The sequence below is a fragment of the Ips typographus genome, linkage group LG5 (assembly GCF_016097725.1).
Source record: "Ips typographus isolate SLU linkage group LG5, UJ_Ityp_2.0, whole genome shotgun sequence".
Lineage (NCBI taxonomy): Eukaryota > Metazoa > Arthropoda > Insecta > Coleoptera > Curculionidae > Ips > Ips typographus.
The window spans coordinates 11866804-11889959 of NC_138426.1; the positions used below are offsets into that span (position 1 = coordinate 11866804).

Sequence of the window (23156 nt, forward strand, 5' to 3'; positions counted from 1 at the left end):
CAAATCAAGAATCAAGGGCACGTCAATTTTTGAAATTTTTTGACAGTTGAAGCTTTTTCAATGGTTTTTTGTTTTGCTCCTACTCCAAACCGAAAAATCTATAAAGATATCCCTTTGAAACGTTGAAACTCTATTTTTCCCAACATTTAGTACTGACCTTCGCGCCTTTACGCAGCTCTGTCACTGATTTTTTAAATCGTCAAAGTGTTAAATTTGGTAATTTGTGATTGTTATTGATTTCTTTAGGTAAGTTAGCCTCACCTACTTAATTCCATTTTTGGAAGTGATTCACTATAATTATGCGGATTTTGCTCTCATTAAAGACCTAATTTTTTTAGCGGGTAACGTCTAAAAAATGGAGGACGACGAGTACAAAAAACTACCTCCAGAAGAGAGGTGTGTCCACAAACTATGGAAAGCAAGGGTCAGTGCTTATGAAGAAGTCACCAAACTTTTCAAGCAAATTGATGATGAAAAGTCGCCAGAATTCGGCAAATACTTGGGTTTGGTCAAGAAGTTTGTTACTGATAGTAATGCTGTTGGTCAAGAGAAAGGGCTCGAGGCCACATTGGCTTATGTGGAAAATTATGCCAATGCTGGAAAAACTGTGTCAGAGGTCATGTCTGGCATAGTCACAAAATGTATAGCAGCACCAAAGACAAAGACTCGAGAGTTGGCTTTGCAGGTCTCATTGATGTACGTAGAGATAGAAAAGTATGAAGCGGTAAGTGATCTTTAAGTAACATTCTTTGGCATACCTCCAGTTCTAAGTATTTAAGTTCAACAGACTTTTAATAGTTTTATTTTTAAACTATTTTAAAAGATATTGAAGATTCTTCTCTCTTTAGAAATATAGTTTGATCTGACCTATTAGAATGACTTTGAAATAACTTATGACACTAAGCATGGGAAACAAATCAGAACAATGCAATAAGATGCTTAATACAAGCAAGATTTAAATCTAAAACAATGAAACAAATAGTACTTGTACAGGGATAACAGTAACTCTCCACCATAAATTTATTAGGTCTTTAAAACCTTTACCAACATGTTTGGAGCACAATATTCATTATCAGAGGCTAGTACAAAATTACAAATTAAGCTGTTATTCTGTAAAAGGGGACAGCAAACCTGGTGTTAAGTATTAATTAGTTTTTAAGGGAAAACTTCTCAAAAACCCATTAACTTGAAGTTTAAATATGTAATAATCTTACAATGGAGAAGAAAATTAAAACTACATAATTATTGAGTTTAAATTAAAGAGATGGGACAAAACATACATTTTAGGGGGCCTTAGAAGGGCAACCCTAAGTGTAGGGGAAGGTTCCTAAAATGTGTGTTTGGGAGAAGGTCCCTAAAATGTATATTTTGTCTCCTCTCTTTAATTTAAACTCAATAATTATGTAGTTTTAATTTTTTTCTGTTTTGTAAGATTACATCTTTAAACTAAAGCTAATGGGTTTTTGTGAAGTTTTTCCTTAAAAACTAATAAATACTTAACCCCAGGTTTGCTGTCCATTTTAACATAATGACAGTTTAATTTGTAATTTTGTACCATCCCTGATGATGAGCTGCTCCTGGGTTCAAAACATGTTGGGCATTTTTCAAAAAAGATTTTAAAAACCTAATAAATTTACTGAGTGTTACTGATATTCCTGTATTTGTACAGCTCCACTGAGTGAAAATGGACTAGTACTTCAATCTGAATAGTACATAGATCTTAGTTTACAGATTTTTATTTTGTCACTTAAAAATATTATTATTACTTAAAATATTAACAAGCTAACTGCTACAAGCTACAATATTTCTAATTATCATGAGAAACATCTGTTTGTAAATGAGATTTGCTATTATATAGTCTGTTCTTGGTTAGTGTATACTGTTATTGTGAAAAAAGCATAATATAATATTTCTCATAATATTCAAAAGATGTCTGTCAATGATCTGAAAATGTAGTGATGTTTTTATTTTTAGTTTGGTTAGAAATTGTCTAAATTTCTTTCATTTTCAGTACATTCCAATCTTTACAATAGGTTCTAACCTAACCTAATCATTATGTCAATTTTAAATTTTGAAGATTGAACTTTACAAAAGTATGGTGTATACCTACTTATTTCATTTTATTAGATTAGTATTTTACATAAAAATACGTAAATATATCAATCCAGTTTTGTATGCCTAGTTGCACAAATATGTAAACAGAAACTTGAATAGTGTCAATGCTACTTTTGATGTATCTGCAAACATCTTTGACAGACTTTAATATGTAAGAACAAACTTTATAAGAAATAATGCCCTCAGACGTGGGCATTTTTTTTATAATGCCCCCTGACCATTTTTTAAATAAATATCTACAGAATGAAAGTCAGACATTAAACATTGAAGACCCCACAAGCATTATACCATATTTCCAAAAATACATATAAGACAAGATGATACTGCAATGGACACTGCTTTATTATTGCAACAGCCAATTGTTTGTAAATATACCTCATGCAGACTAGAACAACAGCAGAATCGATCTTTGCCGATTTTGAGACGAAAGTCTGCATATTTGTTACTTTTGAGCCATTCTATGTCTGAGGACTACATTGGTCGCTGAATTTGACAAGAATACAATTTGGCACAGATTGACCACGAACGAATCAAATTCAGCGACCAATGTAGTCCCAACAATTGACTGTGTCATTTTGTATCTGAACTGTCACATTCCAAATCCAACTTAGCTTAAGTTATCATAAAATAATTTTTAGCAGGAAATGCACCAAAACTGTTTCTGAATTTCCTTAAAACAGGTTCAAGACGAACTGATCAAAGGAACAGAACAAAAGAATCCCAAAATCGTGGCGGCATGCATCCAAGTATTAAATACGGCCTTAAAAGAATTTGGAATCAAAATCATCGCCCCAAAGCCTATAATAAAAAAGTTGGGCACTCTATTTTCAGACAGAGACAAAACGGTCAGAGATGAGACTCGAGCTTTAGTAGTTGAGCTTTATAAATGGATGGGACCTGGTCTAAAGTCAGAACTGTGAAATTTCATAATAGTGTAGTATTTTACGAGGATTTTAAATTGTAGAAGCCACTTGCAGGCTGCTAACCTACAAGCAGTTCAAATGACTGAGTTGGAAGCTGAGTTTGCGAAGATTGAAGGACAGAAAGGGTCTCCTACAAGGTTTATTAGATCACAACAGCAAGTTCAGGCGGCAAGAGTAACCAGCTCTGAAGAACCTGCTGGTCAGTTTTGACTAACTTTTTGTGGGTTTGTTTGTACATACTTGATATTTCAGATGGAGATGAGGAAATTGACGAAAGTGACGTTCCTCAAGATCTTGATCCTTACGACTTGGCTGATCCGGTCGAGGTTTTATCAAAACTGCCTAAAGACTTTTACGAAAAGATCGAGGCGAAAAAATGGCAAGAACGCAAAGAGTCTCTAGAAGCTTTGGAGAACTTGCTTAAGTTTCCCAAATTAGAAAGCGGCGATTACGGTGACCTTGTTCGGGCTTTAAAAAAAGTCGTTCAAAAGGATTCGAACGTAATTTGTGTTGCCTTGGCTGGTAGATGCATTGCAGGTTTGGCGAATGGATTAAGGAAGAAGTTCCAGACATATTCAGGCACCTTGATATTGCCATTACTTGAAAAGTTTAAGGAGAAGAAACAAAACGTTGTTCAGGCAATTCGCGAAGCAATTGATGCTACTTACCTAACTGTAAGTGTTTGTTTTTGTTTGATGTGCTTTTAATTACTCAATATTACACTTTAAACAGACTAATTTTGAAGCAATATTAGAGGACGTTCTTGAAGCTTTGAATAACAAAAATCCCACAGTAAAAACTGAGGTTTCTTTATTTGTCGCTCGGGCTTTTACAAAAACACAGCCCACTTCAATTAATAAGAAACTTCTCAAAGCCATAACAGGTGCCCTGACTAAAAATATTAATGAGTCAGGTTGGTACAGAACAAAACAACTTCTTGTACACACTAACTAAATGATTTTGAACCATTTAAAGATCCTTCTGTAAGGGAATCATCGGCGGAAGCTTTGGGAACATTAATGAAACTGGTCGGCGAGAAAGCGGTGGCTCCATTTTTACTAGAATTGGAAAAGGACAAACTGAAAATGGACAAAATTAAAGAATATTATGATAAAGCCGAAATTGTAGTTAAAATCGCCGCACCTAAAAAGGAAAAACCCAGAGCTCAAACCGCTCCGGCAAAAGCTAGTGCTCCTCCTAAAGCAGCGGCAAGAAAACCGTCTTCAGGTAACTAGCCTGCATTTAACTTGCATTTTATTTTGGCTTGGATTTGTTGTTTTTATTTTTGGTTTTTGAGTTGTTTTTAGTTTTGCGTTATTGCTTAAAAACAGGTAGCGCAGCTGTTTCCGCTAAAAAAAAGCCTTCAGCAGGTGTAACGTCCGGCTCGGCCACTGTGGTGCGGTCTAAAGGAGCAAACAAGACTGTTCCTAAAGCAGCTCCAAAAATCGAAAAGGAGCTGGATGATGTTGAAGTCGAAGCAATTATTCAAGATCTGTTGCCTGGGAATGTGGTTATGGAACTTTCTAATCCAGTATGGAAAACCAGGTGAGTGTGTTTTAAAATTGCTGTTGTGTGATGACCTGTAATTAAAATTGTTATTTAGTGTTGTTTTGATAATCTTGGAATTTCAAAAAAATTATTATTTTGTTCTCAATTCATTGTATTTACGACACATTGTCTGCATTTTAGTATTTGAGTGATAGTCTCATATAAAAGATACTGATAAGTATTATAAATTTATATAGAAAAACCACATTTTTGCACTGACACGAGGTAACTTTTCTTAATCTGCCGGTAACAAAAAAAAGTAGTATTTTAAAAATGCTCAACAACGGCACATTCAAAGTATGTCCGGTTAAACAAAAACCCAGCTTTTTTAAAAATCACCGGAAAAAACGCTCAAGCCGGCAACCACAAAATACAAAAGAAAATCTCGAGAACTAATAAGACATACGTGAGTTTCAATATTACGTCATAGTTAATAACTTACTGCCACTTCTCTTGGGACAGAGAGTATAGTATACTGGTACGGGAAATTTCAAAATTATACATAAGAAACCAGTGGTAAGAAGAGAGAATAATTAGAAATCTGTCGGTTAAACAAAGATGGCGACAAACTGTAATAAAAGAACATTAAATTTAGAACAAACACATTTCCTATACCTAACTTCAACCGTTTTTGACTTATTAACAGTTTTTCCATTTCAATCGTAATCCATACTAACTAATCAATACTAATCGACTAGTTGTCGATTCCATAACTACAACATGTTGTGATAGTAATTGTCAAGTTCAACACTGGTTCAAACTTAGCACAAGCAGGTGTCCATATTCAGATTAGTATGGAGTTAAGGAAAAACTGTTAATAAGTCAGAAACGGTTGAAGTTAGGTATAGGCAGAGTATACATAGAATTGTTCTAAATTTAATATTCTTTTATTACAAACCATAATACATTGGTGGTTGCATTTAAAAAAACGAACTTCTGGCAGTTTTTCTATCTATCCGACTTAAAGGTAAATATTGACCACCCTGTAGGTTTTTTCATGTTAAGTCTTTGAACTTTTCAACCATGTGGTATTGTCTAACTGAGAACAAAAGGTCACATAAACAAACCTTACAGAACTTGAGAATTTAATTAATATTTAAACAACCGTTTTGCTGACAAATTTACCATGTTTACGAAATATCTAAGAAACGGTATAGGAAAGTATCAACATTAATTACTAGCCTTCTTGCTAGGAATTCAAAAATAAGATTAGAAACAGGGTGTTCCATTTGAAAATCAAAAGTTGGTGTTCTTTTCAACTGATCTGGCAACACATGGAGAGTTTGGACCCAAGCTAGGCTAAACTCCAAATTTCACGAAAAATATTGAGTCGTTCTCTAGATATTTCTAATATACCATCAGCGTGAATCACCCTGTATTTGGCTGGAGATTTTGCTGTAATGATATTTCCTGTGAGGAGTTTATGAAAATGTAAATATGAACAGAAAACTGGGCGATCTTTTTGTTGAGCAGTTTATAACAATGTCTTTGCATAGTTGGATTTTCCAAAGATAAGAATATCATAGCAAAGCTTTAAGTTAATTATTAGACGTCATTTTAATCTCAATACAATTTTGTCGATAGGTTAGCTGCTGCTGAAGAAATTCTGTCAAAAGTCCAATCTATGGAAGGTAAATCCATCCCGTCTCAAGCGTTAATAAAAATTCTTGTAAAGAAACCAGGCCTAAAAGACACCAATTTCCAAGTACTTAAAGTAAAACTTGAAATTGTCAAGGTACTGTTACGCATTCAAATTGACTGGCTTGAGAATTTTTCTATTGAAACGTATTACAGCACTTAGCAGAAAACAGCCAGTTTTCTACCACGAGCGTGAATTGTTGCGTCAACGATGTTTCCGAAAAGTTTGGCGACGCCAAGAATGGTGCAATAGTGGCAGAAACAGCTACCGCCATGGCGGAAGCCACCACTTTGAATCACGTGTCAAATGCCGTTTTAGAGGCGGTGTTTGCGCAGAAAAGTCCTAAAGTGCAACAGGAAGCGTTGACGTGGCTGGCTGGAGCTGTAAAAGAATTTGGAATTGGGTGGGTTTTTCGATTTTAACTCTCAGAGTAACTGGACGGATGGTTATTTTCTGGAACTTTTCAGAGGCGTGGACCCTAAAGCTTTGATCGAATATTGCAAAACGGGTTTGGGCTCAACCAATCCAGGTGTAAGGCAAGCAGCTATTGGAATGCTAGGAACGATGTATTTGTACATGGGGTCGTCGCTTTACATGTTTTTTGAGAACGAAAAAGCGGCTCTACGCGATCAGATTAGTGCCGAGTTTGGAAAATATGAGGGTGAAGTTGCTCCTACACCTACCAGGGGCAAAAAAGGTAAGTTTTTTTTATGGTTGTGCAGTGTTAATCAGTCTTCTACTATTTTATTCCATATCAGATAATTTTATTTTCTAATATATAATAATTTAATTAGCTGCAGTAGCTAAATCTGCCAGTACCAACAGCTTGGACGCGGTCGAAGATGACACTGAGGAAGTTATAAATGTTCAGGATTTGCTTCCTAGAGTTGACATTAGTAGTCAAATTACTGAGAGTCTAATTAACGAGTTAATGGACAAAAATTGGAAGGTATGTTTTTTTGGGCTGACACATTAGTCTTAAGAATAATAATAATGAGGAAAATATGTATTTTTTAATATATACAGGGTAATTCAATAAATAATTAATTTTAAATCGAGCAACATTGCCCCAATTCAAACTTTTTCGTAATTCTTATCGTTTCCGAGATCCCAATGGTGATGATCGAATTTGAATTACCCTGTATACTGCTCATAAGCTTTGTCATTTTGTTATGTAGGTTGGAGAAAATAATTCGCAGATTGTTTACTTCCAACACACATTAATCACGTTTATATTAATTAAATGGGTCAATTGAATCTGCTCTTTGCGGGTGCATTTTATTGGTTTACTAGCTAAGCTACATCTTTTTGATCAAAGTCAGTTAAGCCAGATCTACTAATTACACTTGCAGGAAAGAATTGAAGCTCTAAACAAACTGAGTGCAATAATCCAGGAAGCAAAACTTATAAAACCAAACTTGGGCGATTTACCGCAACCCTTAGCTGCCAGATTGTCCGATAGCAACGTGAAAATAGCGCAGACTGCTTTAAACATATGCCAAAACATCGCCAAATCAATGGGACCGCCCTCAAAGCAATACATTAGAGCCTGGTTCCCTGGTTTTGTTCAGAGTAAGTACAAAATGTCAGTGTAGTTGATTGGTTTACATAACATGAGGTATGTTGATTAGATTTAGGAGATACCAAAGCTTGGATGCGATCCACCGCCTTGGACACGATCAACACGTTTGCAGAACAATGCGGTTACAAAGAGTTCTTTGAAGGAGAAATGTTGGCCGACGCTTTTAAATCTGGTTCGCCAGTACTTCGGTCCGAATTGTGGGGTTGGCTAGCACAGGCGTTACCAAAGAGTAATTAACATTTAATCCATTCAACCGAATGTTAATTAAATATTTTGTAGTTCCTCTTAAAACCATTCCCAAGGAAGAATTAGTTGCGTGCGTTCCTCATCTGTACAGTAATTTGGAAGATCGGAATGCGGACGTGAGGAAAAATGCCAGCGAAGCTGTTTTGGGCATCATGATTCACTTAGGTATGTGTTTGTTAGTGTTTTTAGTTTTTTTCAGTTAGAATGTAGTATTTGATTCAAGATGATTATTCCGTGTGGTCCACCATCACATTTTTCAAATAAACATTTTAATCTTGTTTAAATTAGGTTATGAATCAATGCTAAAACAAACGGAAAAAGTGAAACCCAGTTCCAAAACGGTCGTAACCGCAGCCTTAGAAAAAGCCAGACCCAATCTCCCGGCCAAACCTCTCCCGAAAAAGGCTCCTCCGCCAGAAGAAAAGACCGTCAAGGGTACCAAACCGGTCGCCAACAAACAAAATGCCGTTAAGCCAAAAGTAACTAACCGCGTTATATTTTTTGAATCACCCAAACAATTTTTGCTGTTCAGTCTGCCAGTGCCCCAGGAAAGCCTGCCGTTTCCAGCAGCAGTCGAAAAAAAGACGACGATGTGGATACCTCGCCGCTTTTAGTGGTCAATAATTTGAAACATCAAAGAACGATAGACGAATCCAAGCTGAGAGTATTAAAATGGAATTTTACACAGCCGAGAGAAGAATTTGTTGAACTTTTGAAGGATCAAATGACTAGCGCTAACATTAATAGGACCTTGATGGCTAACATGTTTCATTCAGACTTTCGGTAAGTCGTAATTTTAATGGAATAATTGAAAATGCTGTAATAATGTTATAAACAAATGTGCGCAAATGATAATATTTCCACACTGTTTTTGTCATTTCAATCATTTTCCCGCACTAGGGTGGAAAAATTAAATTATGGTATTTAATGTATCATATTCAAAATTATTATTCTATATAATATTATTAAAATTAATTTTTCAATTTAAATTTATGATTTATTTTCAATTATTGGTAACTCTAGGGGAAAAAATTATCTATTACGTGCGGAAAGTGCCTTTCCCGCACTTGTTAGGAAAATAACTATTGTACAGTGTTTATGCTCCCTGTAACTCGTTTTAGCACTGAAAAACAACTCAAAACGTCATTTAAAGCAAAAAAAACCGTTATTTAGTGCAAAATCGTCAATTCGTAAAAACTAAAAATAATTTTCTTTCTACATAATCATTCTCGTTATAATTCTTCTAATTTAGTAAAAACCAGACAAAACCTACCTTCTGCACTGTTGCCAAACTGACATTTTATTTTTTGAATCGAAGGGCCATAGTGTTGTTTTTATGATTCTTCTAATTTGATAAAAACTGCAATGTTGCCAAATCAAGCATTTCCCTAAAACCAGACAAAACCAGATTTTTTTGGGAGTCCGGTTTTCAACTTGAAACGTATCGCACGTCTGTTTCGTGGGCGCCATTTTGTGTCGCTAAGAAACCACGTTTCTTGAAACGGTGTACAGAGAAATTTGGAGTTGACGACCGAACTCCGCAGCCGGTCGAGTGGAGATGGTGGGAGCTCTAAGTGGAAATGTCGATTCCTAAAAGTCTACTGGGAATTGTCTTGTGCGGTGCACTTCCAGGAGGTGGAAAGGGTGAAAACCTAGGAGAAGACCACGTGGATGTGACAGTGACGGTTATAGTTTCCACGAGGAAGGACTACATCTTTTGCTCGGATCGTGCCTTTAAGTGTTTCAAGGAAAAAAACTTTTCGCGCTTCCGGGCTCTGGGGGGGCTGTCACACCTTTGGAGGAGCTCGGATGGAGGAGTTTGAAGCCTTTGTTGTGTTGTCTTGCTGACTTCTTGGTCAGACCTAAGAGGAGGAGCTTAAGCTCTGACGTGGCGTAGGCCACCCTCGACCTAACCTAACTTGGCCTGGCTGAATACCCTAGTGGTGAATGCCATAAAGAAAGTTAATAAAAAAAAAAAAAAAAAAAAAAAACAGATTTCTACACTGTCTCTGTTGCCGTTAGCACGAGGTGAAAGAGCAATTTTAGACGAGCATTTTGAGGTTTTTACGGTGGCTAAAACCCCAAAAATGGCGGAGATACGGAATTTTCATTTTTTTCCAGTTTCTAGTCTTAAAAATTGACGTCGAACCAATGAAAACTAGCTTAAAGACTTAAAGTTTGCCTTTCAACTCAGTTTTCAATCTAATTTCAAGTCTGCAGTCTTAAAAATTGACTGGCTTGAAGACTGAAAATTTGCCTTTCCAGTTGGTTTTCATGGTTTTTAGACTGCTTTTCAGTTTCCTGTCTTAAAATTGACGTCAAACCAATGAAAACTAATTTGAAGGCTTACAATGTTATCTTTCAAGTCAGTTTTCATGGTTTTCAGACTAATTTCCAGTATGCTGTCGTAAAAATTACTTCAAACCAATGAAAACTAGTTTGAAAGCTTAAAACATGCTTTTCAAGTCGGTTTACAGACTAATTTCAAAACTTCACTCTTGATAATTGACTTCAAACCCAAGAAAATTGGCTTGAAGGCTTAACATTTGCTTTTCATGGTTTTTAGACTGATTTCCAGTCTTTTATCTTAAAATTGACGTCAAACCAATGAAAACTAGTTTGAAGGCTTACAATGTATCTTTCAAGTCAGTTTTCATGGTTTTCAGACTAATTTCAAGTCTACAGTTTTGAAAATTGACTTCAAAACCATGAAAATTGGCTTGACATTTTAGAATGTGCCGTCAAGTCAGTTTTCAAATTAACTTCAATGGTCTAGTGTTGGAAGGTGCCTTCAAATTTGCCTGTCAAGTGACTTTTCATGGTTTACAGACTAATTTCAAGACTTCGGTCTTGAAAGTTTTCTTCAAACCCCAAAAAAATGAAAAATAAATAATAAAAATATATCTATACAGGGTAATTCAAATTCGACCCTCACCATTGGGATCTCGGAAACTATAAGAGATACGAGAAAGTTTAAATTGGGGCAAAGTTGCGCAATTTAAAGCTCAACCAAATGCTGTTTTAAAAATTTTGATTTTCCGAGTACTTCCGAAGATATCCGAAAAAAACTGAAAATTTGATTTTTTGTTTTTATTTATTTCTAATCTTATTTGAAGAGATATTCCAAAACTAAAAGCACCTTTTCATTGCCACTTTTTTCTAGCTATTCGATGATGGATTCAAATTTGCCACACGACGTTTCGTTTTTTGGCAGCCATCATCAACTTTCTTTTTTCTTATGGGCGCCATATTGGATTTTTAGCCGACCAAATAGTACGTTTTATTCTGATTTTAGTGATGTATAATAACTTATGATTTGCTTCATAAATAACAAAATAATTCAATAAAAACTATTTTTACTTTAGTTATTGGCTTTGAGTTAATGGGCCGTTTTAAAAAATGTCATTATTTGACAGTACTTGTCAAACACGATAATTCGGACGATCATTAGAGCTTTTAGAGATTTTATCTTTGTTACCTTTGAGTGAATGAGACCTTTTATGAAGATTACTTGGTAGTACTTGTCACACGCAATTGGCCTGAACATACTTAGTCACAAAGGTGTACACGTGACTTAAACCGGTTTATTCACTCGAAGAGCTTAGGCCACTCGCTACGCTTGTGGACCTAGTTGTTCTTTTCGTGAATAAAAAATGGTTTAAGTCACTTGCTGTATAAATAACTATTAAATCACTCTGAATGACATTCGCTTATTTACAGATGTAAACAAACAAACATCAATGTTACATCTACGGGGCGCGGTGCAAATAATAGAACTGTAATTTTAGTTTTTTTTTTAATATAAAAAGTCGAAATTTAATAAAATACTGTATAAGACACGTGACTTAAACCGGTTTATTCACTCGAATAAATATGAATGAATAAAAAATGGTTTGTCACTTACTGTATAAATAACTACAAACTTGCACTTAACATTATAAAAAATTTAAATTTGGCAAAAAATGAAGTTCCTAAAATGATGATCTTTCTCTTGGAAACATAAATAAGCCTTTTAAGTTAGAGATAATGCTAACAAATCTCTTTTTCTGATTAACCTAAATAGTTCAGCAATGCTTGTATAATAATAACATTTTCTGCGGGGGTTTCTTTTCTAGATACATTTTTAACTATGATTGACGCTCTAATGATCGTCCGAATTATCGTGTTTGACAAGTACTGTCAAATAATGACATTTTTTAAAACGGCCCATTAACTCAAAGCCAATAACTAAAGTAAAAATAGTTTTTATTGAATTATTTTGTTATTTATGAAGCAAATCATAAGTTATTATACATCACTAAAATCAGAATAAAACGTACTATTTGGTGGGCTAAAAATCCAATATGGCGCCCATAAGAAAAAAGAAAGTTGATGATGACTGACAGAAAACGAAACGTCGTGTGGCAAATTTGAATCCATCATCGAATAGCTAGGAAAAAGTGGCAATGAAAAGATGCTTTTAGTTTTGGGATATCTCTTCAATTAAGGTTAGAAATAAATAAAAACAAAAAATCAAATTTTCAGTTTTTTTCGGATATCTTCGGAAGTACTCGGAAAATTAAAATTTTTTAAACAGCATTTGGTTGAGTTGAAAAATTGCGCAACTTTGCCCCAATTTAAACTTTCTCGTATCTCTTATGGTTTCTGAGATCCCAATGGTGAGGGTCGAATTTGAATTACCCTGTATATAATAAAAAATCTTTGGAAAAAATGTTGAAATATTTTATCGTCGAATTATTTAGTCTCAATCATTTTCCAAGCAAAATTTTGCAAAAAATTACCTATGCACAGTTTACCCGATAAAACTTGAACGTCTCGGGATATAACCTATGATAAGAACAATGTTTTACCCACTTGCTATTTTTTTTAGTGGCATTGCTTTCTAACTCTATGGATTGTCTAAATTTGTCATTATTCTTTGAGTCTTCTTTTATACTTTCTATTTACAGATATCACATCAAAGCAATAGAATCTCTAATGGAAGACCTTCCAGATCACAGCGAAGCTCTGATTTCTAATTTGGATCTTATACTAAAATGGCTTACACTAAGATTCTTTGATACCAATCCGTCAGTGTTGTTGAAGGGCTTGGAGTATTTACACTCAGTCTTTAACATGTTAGTCGAGAAACAGTATCGACTGCTGGAAAGTGAAGGCTCGTGTTTTATACCTTACCTAGTTCTTAAGGTAATTAGTGACTACTAGTACCTGGATATGGAGCTATATGTCAACTAAAACATGTAGATTGGTGATCCCAAAGACGCTGTCCGGAACGGCGTCCGCTCCTTGCTGAATCAAATCACTTCTGTGTTTCCGGTCAGTCGTTTGTCCGTTTACGTCATGGAGGGGATCAAATCGAAAAATGCGCGTCAACGAGCGGAATGTTTAGAAGTAATGGGTGCGATGATTGAGCATTACGGCACCACTATTTGCCAACCATCACCGGCTGCCTGTTTGAAGGAAGTAGCCAAACAAATATCGGATAGGGATAATTCGGTCCGGAATGCTGCTTTGAATTGTGTTGTTCAAGCTTACAATATTGTTGGAGAAAAGGTCTACAAAATGGTCGGAAACGTAAGTTTTGTTTACATGGTTATTTTGGCTACATTCATAAGAACAAATCGGTTAGTAATCGAAAAGTCAGATTTTAAATTCGTTGGACAAAATGATCTTTAATCTCAAAATCTCAGTGCACATCAGAAGAAAATTGTCGATTTTCGATTGCTAATCAATGTGTTCCTATGAATGTGATCTTTTTTTATACTTTTTATTATTTGGGATCTGCTCTAATCAAGGCAACGTTAATTATTGATTAGTGAAGTGATGTGTGTTTTTATGTTATTGTCATCTGTAGAAAAGGGGGTTGGTAGGGGTGTAAGAGGCTTGCTTTATTGCAAGAAGAGCCTTAGGCACTAATAGAGGGTGTGTACAGGATGTCTTAAATTCGATGGTTTTACGGGGTATCTCCAAAACTAGCAAAGATAGAGTGATGCGGTTTTTGCGAACCTGTGCTCGATTCTTGTGAAAGAAACGATGAAACAGTCGTACCTTCCAGAGCTGCCCCCGTTTCTGAGATACATGGTGATTTTAAAATTATGTCCATTTGATTTTTTTAAGATAGGAACCAAACATACTTTTTTTTTAAATGGAACGCCCTATACAGGGTGATGCAGGTTTTAATACACAAATTAAAACTACGTATTGTTGCTTCAATTCTGGTTTTGCCAAATTTCGTCATCGTGACGTCGAAAACGCTCTGCTCGCTCCATGGAGTTTGAAAACGAATGCGTCCTCTATTAGTATCTTGGCATCACATTTCCTAATACCCTGTATCGTATCTAAAAAAATATTTCTTGGTTATTTAGATATCCGATAAAGACATGTCGTTACTTGAGGAACGTATCAAACGAGCCAGTCGTCGATCAGTTATGCCAAAAGTCCCTGTTGCTGTTGTTGCTGAAGTTTTACAACCAATTGGTAATGGTAACGCCAATGAAACTGTCAATTTGATGGACGACGATGATCAGGATATGGACGATGATGAGGCTATGCTTCCCATGCCTGTACCAGCGTAGGACTTTCCCGTAAAAGTTAAAATTAGTTTAGACTGGTCTGAATCTTGTAGGTTGCCCACTGCTTTAGCACCTGAACCAGTCAAAAAAGAAGTTCAAGGACCTTTTAAATTGGAATCGGAATTCATGAACGACTTGGATAAAATCGTGCCATACTTCGAGAAGTTACCGATTCAAAAAATCGATTTGGAGTTCCTCAAGGAAGAAATCAAGATGCCATCCTTCTTTGACAATAAAGCCAAGTAATTAATACTCAAGTTTTCTTCAGAAACACTATTAAATGATTGATTTGTGGAACAGAATAATGCCGCTTTCACCTCCAAAACCTGTGATCGCCAACAAATATACAGTGCATCAGCCTTCGCCTGCATCTGATCCGGATATTCAGAAAACCATTAAACTCGTCGGGTCACAAAATCTGGCTATGGGCTTACAAGGATTGACGCAGTTCGCGGAACTAATGAACAATCCCTTGAAAATTCAAGTGTTTAGCGACTACGAAGGAGAGTTTTTCGAAGCTATGGTATCCTTGTTGAGATATTTACATACTTTGGATCCGTTGACTGATCCTAGCGTTGCCAGGATTTATCGGGATTTGTTTAAGAGCATTGATATGGTAAGTCATTTTTTTTATAATATGTTGGTCATTTTGCTCAACTGTTAATCTGTAATTGTTTAAATACTGCAGATTGTTTTTACTCAAAACGTCTCAAACAATATTTTCTTATTTACCTCATTACATATGAAAATTAAACAGGGACCCTGTGATCTCTAGACTAAATAATACCTCTATGGACTCCAATTCTATGACAACTCTTTTATTATGTCGAAATAAAAGAAGATTGAAAATATCGACTCTAACCTGATTCCTCCAGGCTCCTTTTTGTTAAAATAAAAAATTTTGCGCTCCATATATGTCAATTCTATGTGGCTGCATGCTACCGTTGCAATAAATGGAAACCTGAAAATTGTGGTTGGTTTTTGAATGCCTATTTGAAGCCAAGAAGGTTTGAAGAAAAGCTAGAAAAAAACCGACGAAGACACTGAATTTGACCACGACGTAAACACTTCTAACGAATCATAAACAGAATAACTTGTTATGTAACCGAACTTACCGGACCATAACATTGCATAGATCATCATCATCTCTGGCTCTCCTCTTTCCCTTGCGCCTTGGCTCTCCAATTCCTAACTCTCAGCATTCTTAGGTCTTCTTTCACCTGGTCCTTATATCGCCCTCTTGGTCCTCTTCCAAGTATCAGCTGGTGTTTGGTAGATAATCTGTTTTGGGGCTCCGTTTCGTGCATTCGAAATAAAAATCTGATAATGCCACTTTAAACAGCCTTAAAAATTGCTGTGGAGAAGTGTCATTAATTTTGGTCTAGGTCGACGAGGATATACATAATACTAAAGGAGAGTGATTATTACCGTAGTAAATTATTAGTCACATTGTTGTCAGAAGCGCCACAATGGAGCTCTGGTAAAACTAAGTAAAAGAAACACATGGAAACTGCTTTACCGACACAACCATCAGCTGATTGAATTTGAAAACAGGGCGGAAATTATACAAATTTATATGGGATGGAGGATATGGGATCTATGGTTCTTTGTTGTTTAGCTTCTTTTTTGGTGGTTGGCCAGTGATTCCAATTCAAAATGTATAAAACATTCTGGGTACTTTTAAGATTGTACCGAGGGTTGGTTCAATAAATGTTTCAGATAACAGCAACTTCATCCACAACCTTTGACTTTTAAAGACAGCTTCAACAAGTTTCTCCAATATCAAAACTGTAGTTCCTAATTTACTATTTACTCCCATCTCTCAGACAAAATTAGACAAAAACGAAAAATCTTTTTACTCTAGAAACAGTAAATGATGACTTGTTGTAGCTATATAAACTTTATATTTCAAAAAAACATCACCTCTGAGTATATTAATTTCGTTTTATGGTACCAGTGTACTTGAATTCCACTTCTACTTGCACTTTATTTAATTTTAATGATTGTCAACATACAAATTGTATGCTCAACTTTTATTTGTCTGTGCAATAATCGTCAAGGCTGAAGGCAATAACAGATAGCATCGGATGATCATTATCCAAGTAAATAATCTTTTGATTTCTATGGCAATACTTCAAACAAAATAGCCAAAGGTTTTCAAAATTTAAATATACAAATCTCATTAAAAACCAACAACAATTTAGCTTCTCATACATGCAAAACAGAAGATCAAATCCATATAATGAAAAGACCTAAAGTTTGCTTTTCTGCCTTTCTTATCTTGACTTCCACTCCATTTACGCAGCTTTGAACTCCGGTTGACACACAAGCCGTTCCCGTTTATGTGTATTTGTACTGTTTTGTTTATTTTTGATATGTATGTCTTTCAGGTCTGAGGATGGCTTAAGCCGAAACCTGTCACCAAATAAATGTACAACGTTGAGTCTGTTTTCTTTGTGATTTAATTATTATTTTGCCGATAAAACTAAAATTAGTTTTAATTTATTTTTTTTAACAAATTCTTTATTAAACACTACTTTGAATGTGATGGTTAAATTAACAGCATAATATTTTTCATGCATTTTTCTAACAGTTCTACCAGAAACCGAGCTTGGGTAAAGCGGTTAAAACACATCTGATACAACAGTTAATCAATGAATTAATCGTACTGCTTGTGGATCAAAAACTGGAAGGATGCGGTGATGCCTACGTCAGAGTTATCAACATTAATTGCGTAAAAATTATCGACCAATCGGATCACACCGCGGTGATTTGGTAAGAGTTTTGTAAGTTTAACTAGAACATTTTGTTTGAATTGGTTATTTCTAGCGCCCTGATTAAACTCATGACCGAGTGCATGGCCAACGACAATTGTTCGGAGAGGCATATCGATTTGGTAATGAAATGTTTATGGAAAGTGATCAAACTGATGCCCTTATGGGGCGAAGACGTTGACTACGAACTGGTGATGTTGGAGGTGCACCAATTTTTGGTCAAGTTTCCTTCAAAGTGGTGGACGTCGCGGTCCGTGGATACCCCACTCAGAACCATCAAAACGATTATACACTCGACTGTCAAAATTAAGGGAGCCCAATCCATGCAACTGCTCGGCAAAATTCCTAATCCGGCAGAGTCTGACATTGAATCGTATATTTTACGTTTGTTAAAGGTGAGTTATTTTTTTAATAGTGTGAATAGTGCTTTTGTGCGCACTGAAGTTGAGTGTGACATGTTCTTTGTACCATCGATGGTAGAAAGAGCGATAGTATTAGACTAAGAATATAATCATTTGTATGCTGGTAAACGTATACAGTAGATTAACAAAATGGGCTCATACCACATATATTTTTAATGTTTTTTCACCTTTGCCGTGGTATATTATTTTATTCAATAACACTTCCTGATAATTTAAGAAAAGCCTTATAATTTAATTTCCAAATAAGCACTTATTATTGATATTAACAACATCAGAACGTGACACATATCTGAAACCTTATTATCTTTTTGAAGAGCTTAAAAATAGCGCAAGCTCAAGACGTCCCGCTCCAATCACAGCGAAGCTCTCTATCCCGAGCCAATCACACAATGCTGACGGAGATTTTCCAGAAAATCGGCAACAAGGACAACACCAAAGAAGGCTTAAATCTACTGTACGATTTCATGCGTCAGCATCCGGAAGCGGACATCGAACCGTTCTTGAAAAATTCCAGCGAATTTTTCCAAGGATACATCCGCAACGGGCTTAAAGAGATCGAAAATTTGCGCAAGATGGAGAAACATATGAATTCCGGTAAGTTTACTCGTCTTAAGGGGATCGGTAAAGACTTTACGTTTTTCGATCGCGATGCTTGGCCTACGTGCAGAAAAATATATAAAAAACACTGTTCGTTCTTTGTTTCTGTCGATAAAACTACGGCAATGTTAACGCAGACATTACTGTTTAAGCGACGATACTCCTAGAGTGATATGGAACAAAGATGCAAGATTTCCGCTCCGAAATTCGAGCAACTTTTTAGTCCTATCTTTTAACCCAAATTACGACTTTAATTTTTAACTTATTTGCGTGATTTTTTTTTTATTAAATAGCTAAAGGTTTGGGCAATGTGCGAAAGTTATTTTTGTCACCAAAAAAGTTTTGCAGGTAGGAAAAATAGTGACTTGAAAATTATGGTAATTTTAGCATTTTGTTAAAATGCTTCTAAATATTTTAATTGACGCACTATAAAAATTATATTGACTTTCGCACATTCTAGCAAGTGTCTTCTTTCATATGCCGTTTAAAAAACAGCAATATCTAGCCTAGTTTTTTTTTAATTTGGGTTAAAAGATTGTCATAAAATGCATTGAATCTCCCATAAGACGTTTTGCTTTACCGATGCCCTTAAATATTGTATGATAATAAACTGTTCGCCACGTCAACCGGGACAGTGATTGATTTTAGGTCATTCTTATAACCTCGCCATTTTGAAACGAATCAACAGACTTTAATGCGGTTTAGACTGTCATTGGGCTTGGTTCATTGACTATTTCATCATCACAGCTATACGTTCATCCACTGCTGGACATAAGCCTCCAATAAAGATTTCTCTATCGATATTCTTGTGATGACATCGGTTACTCCACTTCTCCTTCTCACCTCTGTGTTTGGAACTCTATTTTTCGGTGATAAGCCTAACATTATTCTTTCCATGCTTCTTTGCGCTTCTCTTATTTTGTTCGCGGTGTTCTTTGTTAGAGTCAGTGTTTCCGTAAGTTAGTACTGGTAAAATACATTGGTCGAAAACTTTCTCCTTAAGACACATGGGAATATCAGATCTTAAGATGTAGCTCAATCTTCCAAAGGCCTATTCTATGTGTAAGACCTATTCTTCTGCGAATTTCGCAGGTTTTATTATCTCTTCCCAATCGAATCTCGTGGCCTAAGTATTTGTAGGAGTATACTTGCTCAATATTTAAGTTGTTCACTGTTAGGTTTTCACTGGCAACTAGATTTGTCATGAACTTTGTTTTGCCCTTATTGATTTTCAGCTCGCTCATCATTTCTTGCGCTTCTTTGAGATCATTTGTAATTAATATCAGATTATCGGCGAAGCGAAGGTGACTAAGCTTTTCACCATTAATGTTGATGCCGAGGTTCTCGATGTTTGTGCGTTTGAAAATGTACTCATTCAGAGAAAAATTAATGCTGTCGATGTAGCGATGGTCGATTCTGCAATCAGCGCATAGCATATTATGGTGGACTATTGTGTCAAAAGCTTTTTAATAGTCTACAAAAATGAGAACTAACGGTTTATTATACTGTATGTATTTTTCAATGAGGATTTTAATTGTTTGAAGATCATTTGTGCCATAGCCCTTACGAAATCCTGCCTGCTCAATAGGTTGGTAAAGATCGAGTTTAGCTGTCAGCCTTTTGGTGATTATTCTCATAAACAGCTTATACAGGGTGGTCCAGTTTTAAATGTCAATAATTCACCATTCAATAGCCAATCAAAAAATAAGTTGACATTCATTATATCATTTTCCTGAAAAGTGCTTCCTAAGGAAAATAGAATCTTTCAAATTTCTGTTTAAAAAATCGGTTTTTTGTCATAACTGTCAGACCGTTGGAGCAATATTGATCAAATTTCGAACAAGCACTTTATTACACGTTATTACGGTCAAAGACCCAAAACTAACCCAACCCAACTTAAAAATTGTCTTGGAAACGGAAAATTCACTTAAGAAGTTTAAAAAATATTATTGTAACCAGTTTTCATAGTTTCCAGACAAACTAAAAGACTTTAGTTTTGAAAATTGAATTAAAAAAGGTAAAAATTTCAGAAGATTAAAAGTTGTGTTTATAACCAGTTTTCATGCAAATCGAGAGACTTTAATACTAAAAATTGACTTGTAGACATAAAAACTACTTTTTCAAGAATTTGTTACTACAAATTCATACATTTAAACCTTAAAAATTGACTTGAACCCCAAAATGTGACTAAACTAATGAAAAGTGACATCAGAAGCTTAAAATTTGCATTTGAAGTAAGTTTTCATAATTTGAAGACAAATTTCAATATTTTAGTCTTGAAAATAGTCTTAGATGCAGGACATTAACATTAGATTCATGAAAATTGTCTTGAAAACGAACTTTTCGTGCTTTTTACTTTGCTTTTCATTTTCTTCGAATTCTGGACTATTTTTAGTGCTTCAAAACTGCTTTCAGCTTGGAAAATCAAGTTCAAGACTATCTTCACCAAGTTATTGACATAGCAAACTTAAAAAACAATTTTTACATTCTTCATAGACTTAAAATAGCATTCCAAGCTTTGTCACTATTAAATCGACTTCTAGACACCTCAGTGCTAAAAATTCGGGTATTTCTTAATAAACTAGCCTGTTTTTAGTGTTTTAAGGCTGTTTTCAGTGCCTCAAATCGAGTTTCAAGACTATCTTTACAAAGTTTTTGACTTATCAGGCCTAAAAGCCAGTGTGTCCACTGACCATAGTCTTGAAAATGTTATTTCAAGCTTCTTCACTATTAAATTGACTTCTACACTCATAGGTGCAATAAATTGTAGCATCTCTAAGAAATTCAGACTGTTTTTAATGCTTTTTAAGACTGAAAAATCGAGTTTAAGACTATTTCCAAAAGCCAAGTTTCTTCAGTAATAAAACAAAAAAATGTTGGTACCAAATGCTACAATAATAGTCTTGAGAACTAATTTTTAGAAATAAAATAGTCCGAAAATTTAATTTATTTCTAGACTTGTTGTCCAGTCCAGAAAATTGAGTTGTACACCAATTAAAGTCTTGAAAATATACTTTTGGACTCTCTTTAGTCCTAGTAAAGTCAGTTCTAGCATTAAAAGTCAACTTTTATACTATTTTTAGTAGTAAAATATTAGTTTCATGCACAATACAATCTTTGTCTTGATTTCTGGACTTTTTTTAGTTCTTGAATGCCAATTTCAGACACTCAACCAGGATGGCAGTCTGAGAAAGCGAATCATAAGACCATTCCTAGTAGTAAAAAGCAAGTTTTTAGACTATTGAGTACAAATTTGGACTTTCACAAGTCTTGACACAATCCAAGTCAACTTATTTTTTGATTGGCTATCAAATGGTGAATTATTGACACTTAAAACTGGACCACCCTGTATAACTTCAGTTTAATTTCAAGCTGAAGTTTGAAATTATAAAATTAGCATTAACATCTTATAGTAAAGTTTCACATTGACGTTTAAACTATACGATTATCCGAGAATTTTATCGATTGATTATGGAAAAACCGTGATGAATTGAATGGCTCCTTCCCCCTGATGGAAATTTAAAACTTTAACACTTATACTTGGTTCTAGTTTTTATTTTAGAGTCATAAAATATCATTTGATTCTCAATTAATAGTCATAACATACAGACATTTTGGCTATGTCCACTGATGTTTAATCGTTGCGTTCTATTGCTCAGATCCTGTAGTCAGCAATAATAATCCTAACACTGAAGATGGAGAAGTCAATCCTGAGCAAACACCGGAGTATTTCGAGGAAAGACTGAATAGATGGCGCCATATTTGGGACGAGCTGATGATCGGTCATAAAGTCGATCACAGTACGTGGCCTTTACCACCGTCTGAATAATTCGGGCTGTTATATTTGTTAGTATTGTTTTAACGTGTTTCCACCATAATTATAGGATGTAGATTGTAGAGTATCTTCAATTTGGAAACCACAAAAGTATCTTTCTTAATGTGATTTTTGTCATTAGATTGCCGCATGTGTATTGCTGTAATTGTTAATTCTGGTAGGTTACTAAGAGTCAGTTGTATGGGTTTAGTTTAACTTCAAATTGTCATATAACCTATACAACTGACTGTGACTATAAAATGTTAAACCAACAAGTTTTAAACTAGTTTGTTATTCTGCCTAATTTTAAATAACGTTTTTAATTTATTTACCAATTTTGTTTTTTAGATTAGGTCTAGCGGACTAACAGGAAAATCAATAAAAAAATTTATTTTCCTGTTAATCTGCTAGACCTAATCTAGTAAGCTGGTTTTTATACTTTGATTTATAATATAATTTACTACGTTCTTGAATTACGATTAAATAAAAAAATAAAACAGTATTAATTCAATTCCTTAAAACTATTTCCTGTTATGAATATTGAGGTAAATAAGTAAGGAAATGAAAAGTGAAACTGGTTGCTCGATACCGTTTACTACTTGCACCAACGCCATAATGTGACACTTTTGATATTTTTAGGATGATAAAGATTTTAAAAAATGGTATTAAAAATATACAGTATGTCCAAGATTCTCTATACAGGATTTTCGCTTCCCGTAAGAGCTACCGCAAAGGTTAAATGGGGAAAGTTTTAGAGAATCCAACACTGTTTTATAAATATTTAATTTTTTGCTTCCAAAACCAAAAACGACAATTTTCAAAAAAAGTGCTGTATTTTCTCTAATTTTAAAAAAAAATTAATTTGGCTTGAACATTGTTAGAGCAACTTTTTAAGGACTATCTTTCTGTGTATTTCGTTTTCAG

General features: G+C 34.9%; 1 protein-coding gene across 3 annotated transcripts; it reads left to right on the forward strand.

Annotated features, from left to right (window-relative positions):
- Positions 1-53: 53 nt before the first annotated feature.
- On the forward strand, positions 54-22593 carry msps (msps cytoskeleton-associated protein 5). Of its 3 annotated transcripts, none has more exons than XM_081979875.1 (26): positions 54-246; positions 339-724; positions 2796-3022; positions 3080-3237; positions 3291-3712; positions 3771-3951; positions 4014-4265; positions 4370-4583; positions 6171-6321; positions 6381-6628; positions 6693-6922; positions 7020-7174; positions 7578-7797; positions 7857-8036; positions 8087-8218; positions 8342-8532; positions 8586-8836; positions 13003-13240; positions 13298-13627; positions 14419-14624; positions 14679-14867; positions 14926-15241; positions 17219-17400; positions 17455-17794; positions 18136-18415; positions 22078-22593. In XM_081979875.1, exons 2-26 carry the CDS (start codon positions 356-358, stop codon positions 22245-22247), a joined length of 5832 nt encoding a protein of 1943 aa, XP_081836001.1. In that variant the 5' UTR covers positions 54-246; positions 339-355; the 3' UTR covers positions 22248-22593. The 3 variants fall into 3 exon arrangements, with proteins under 3 accessions (XP_081836001.1, XP_081836002.1, XP_081836003.1); XM_081979876.1 differs by having other exon boundaries at positions 4406-4583; XM_081979877.1 differs by having other exon boundaries at positions 4409-4583.
- Positions 22594-23156: the final 563 nt, after the last annotated feature.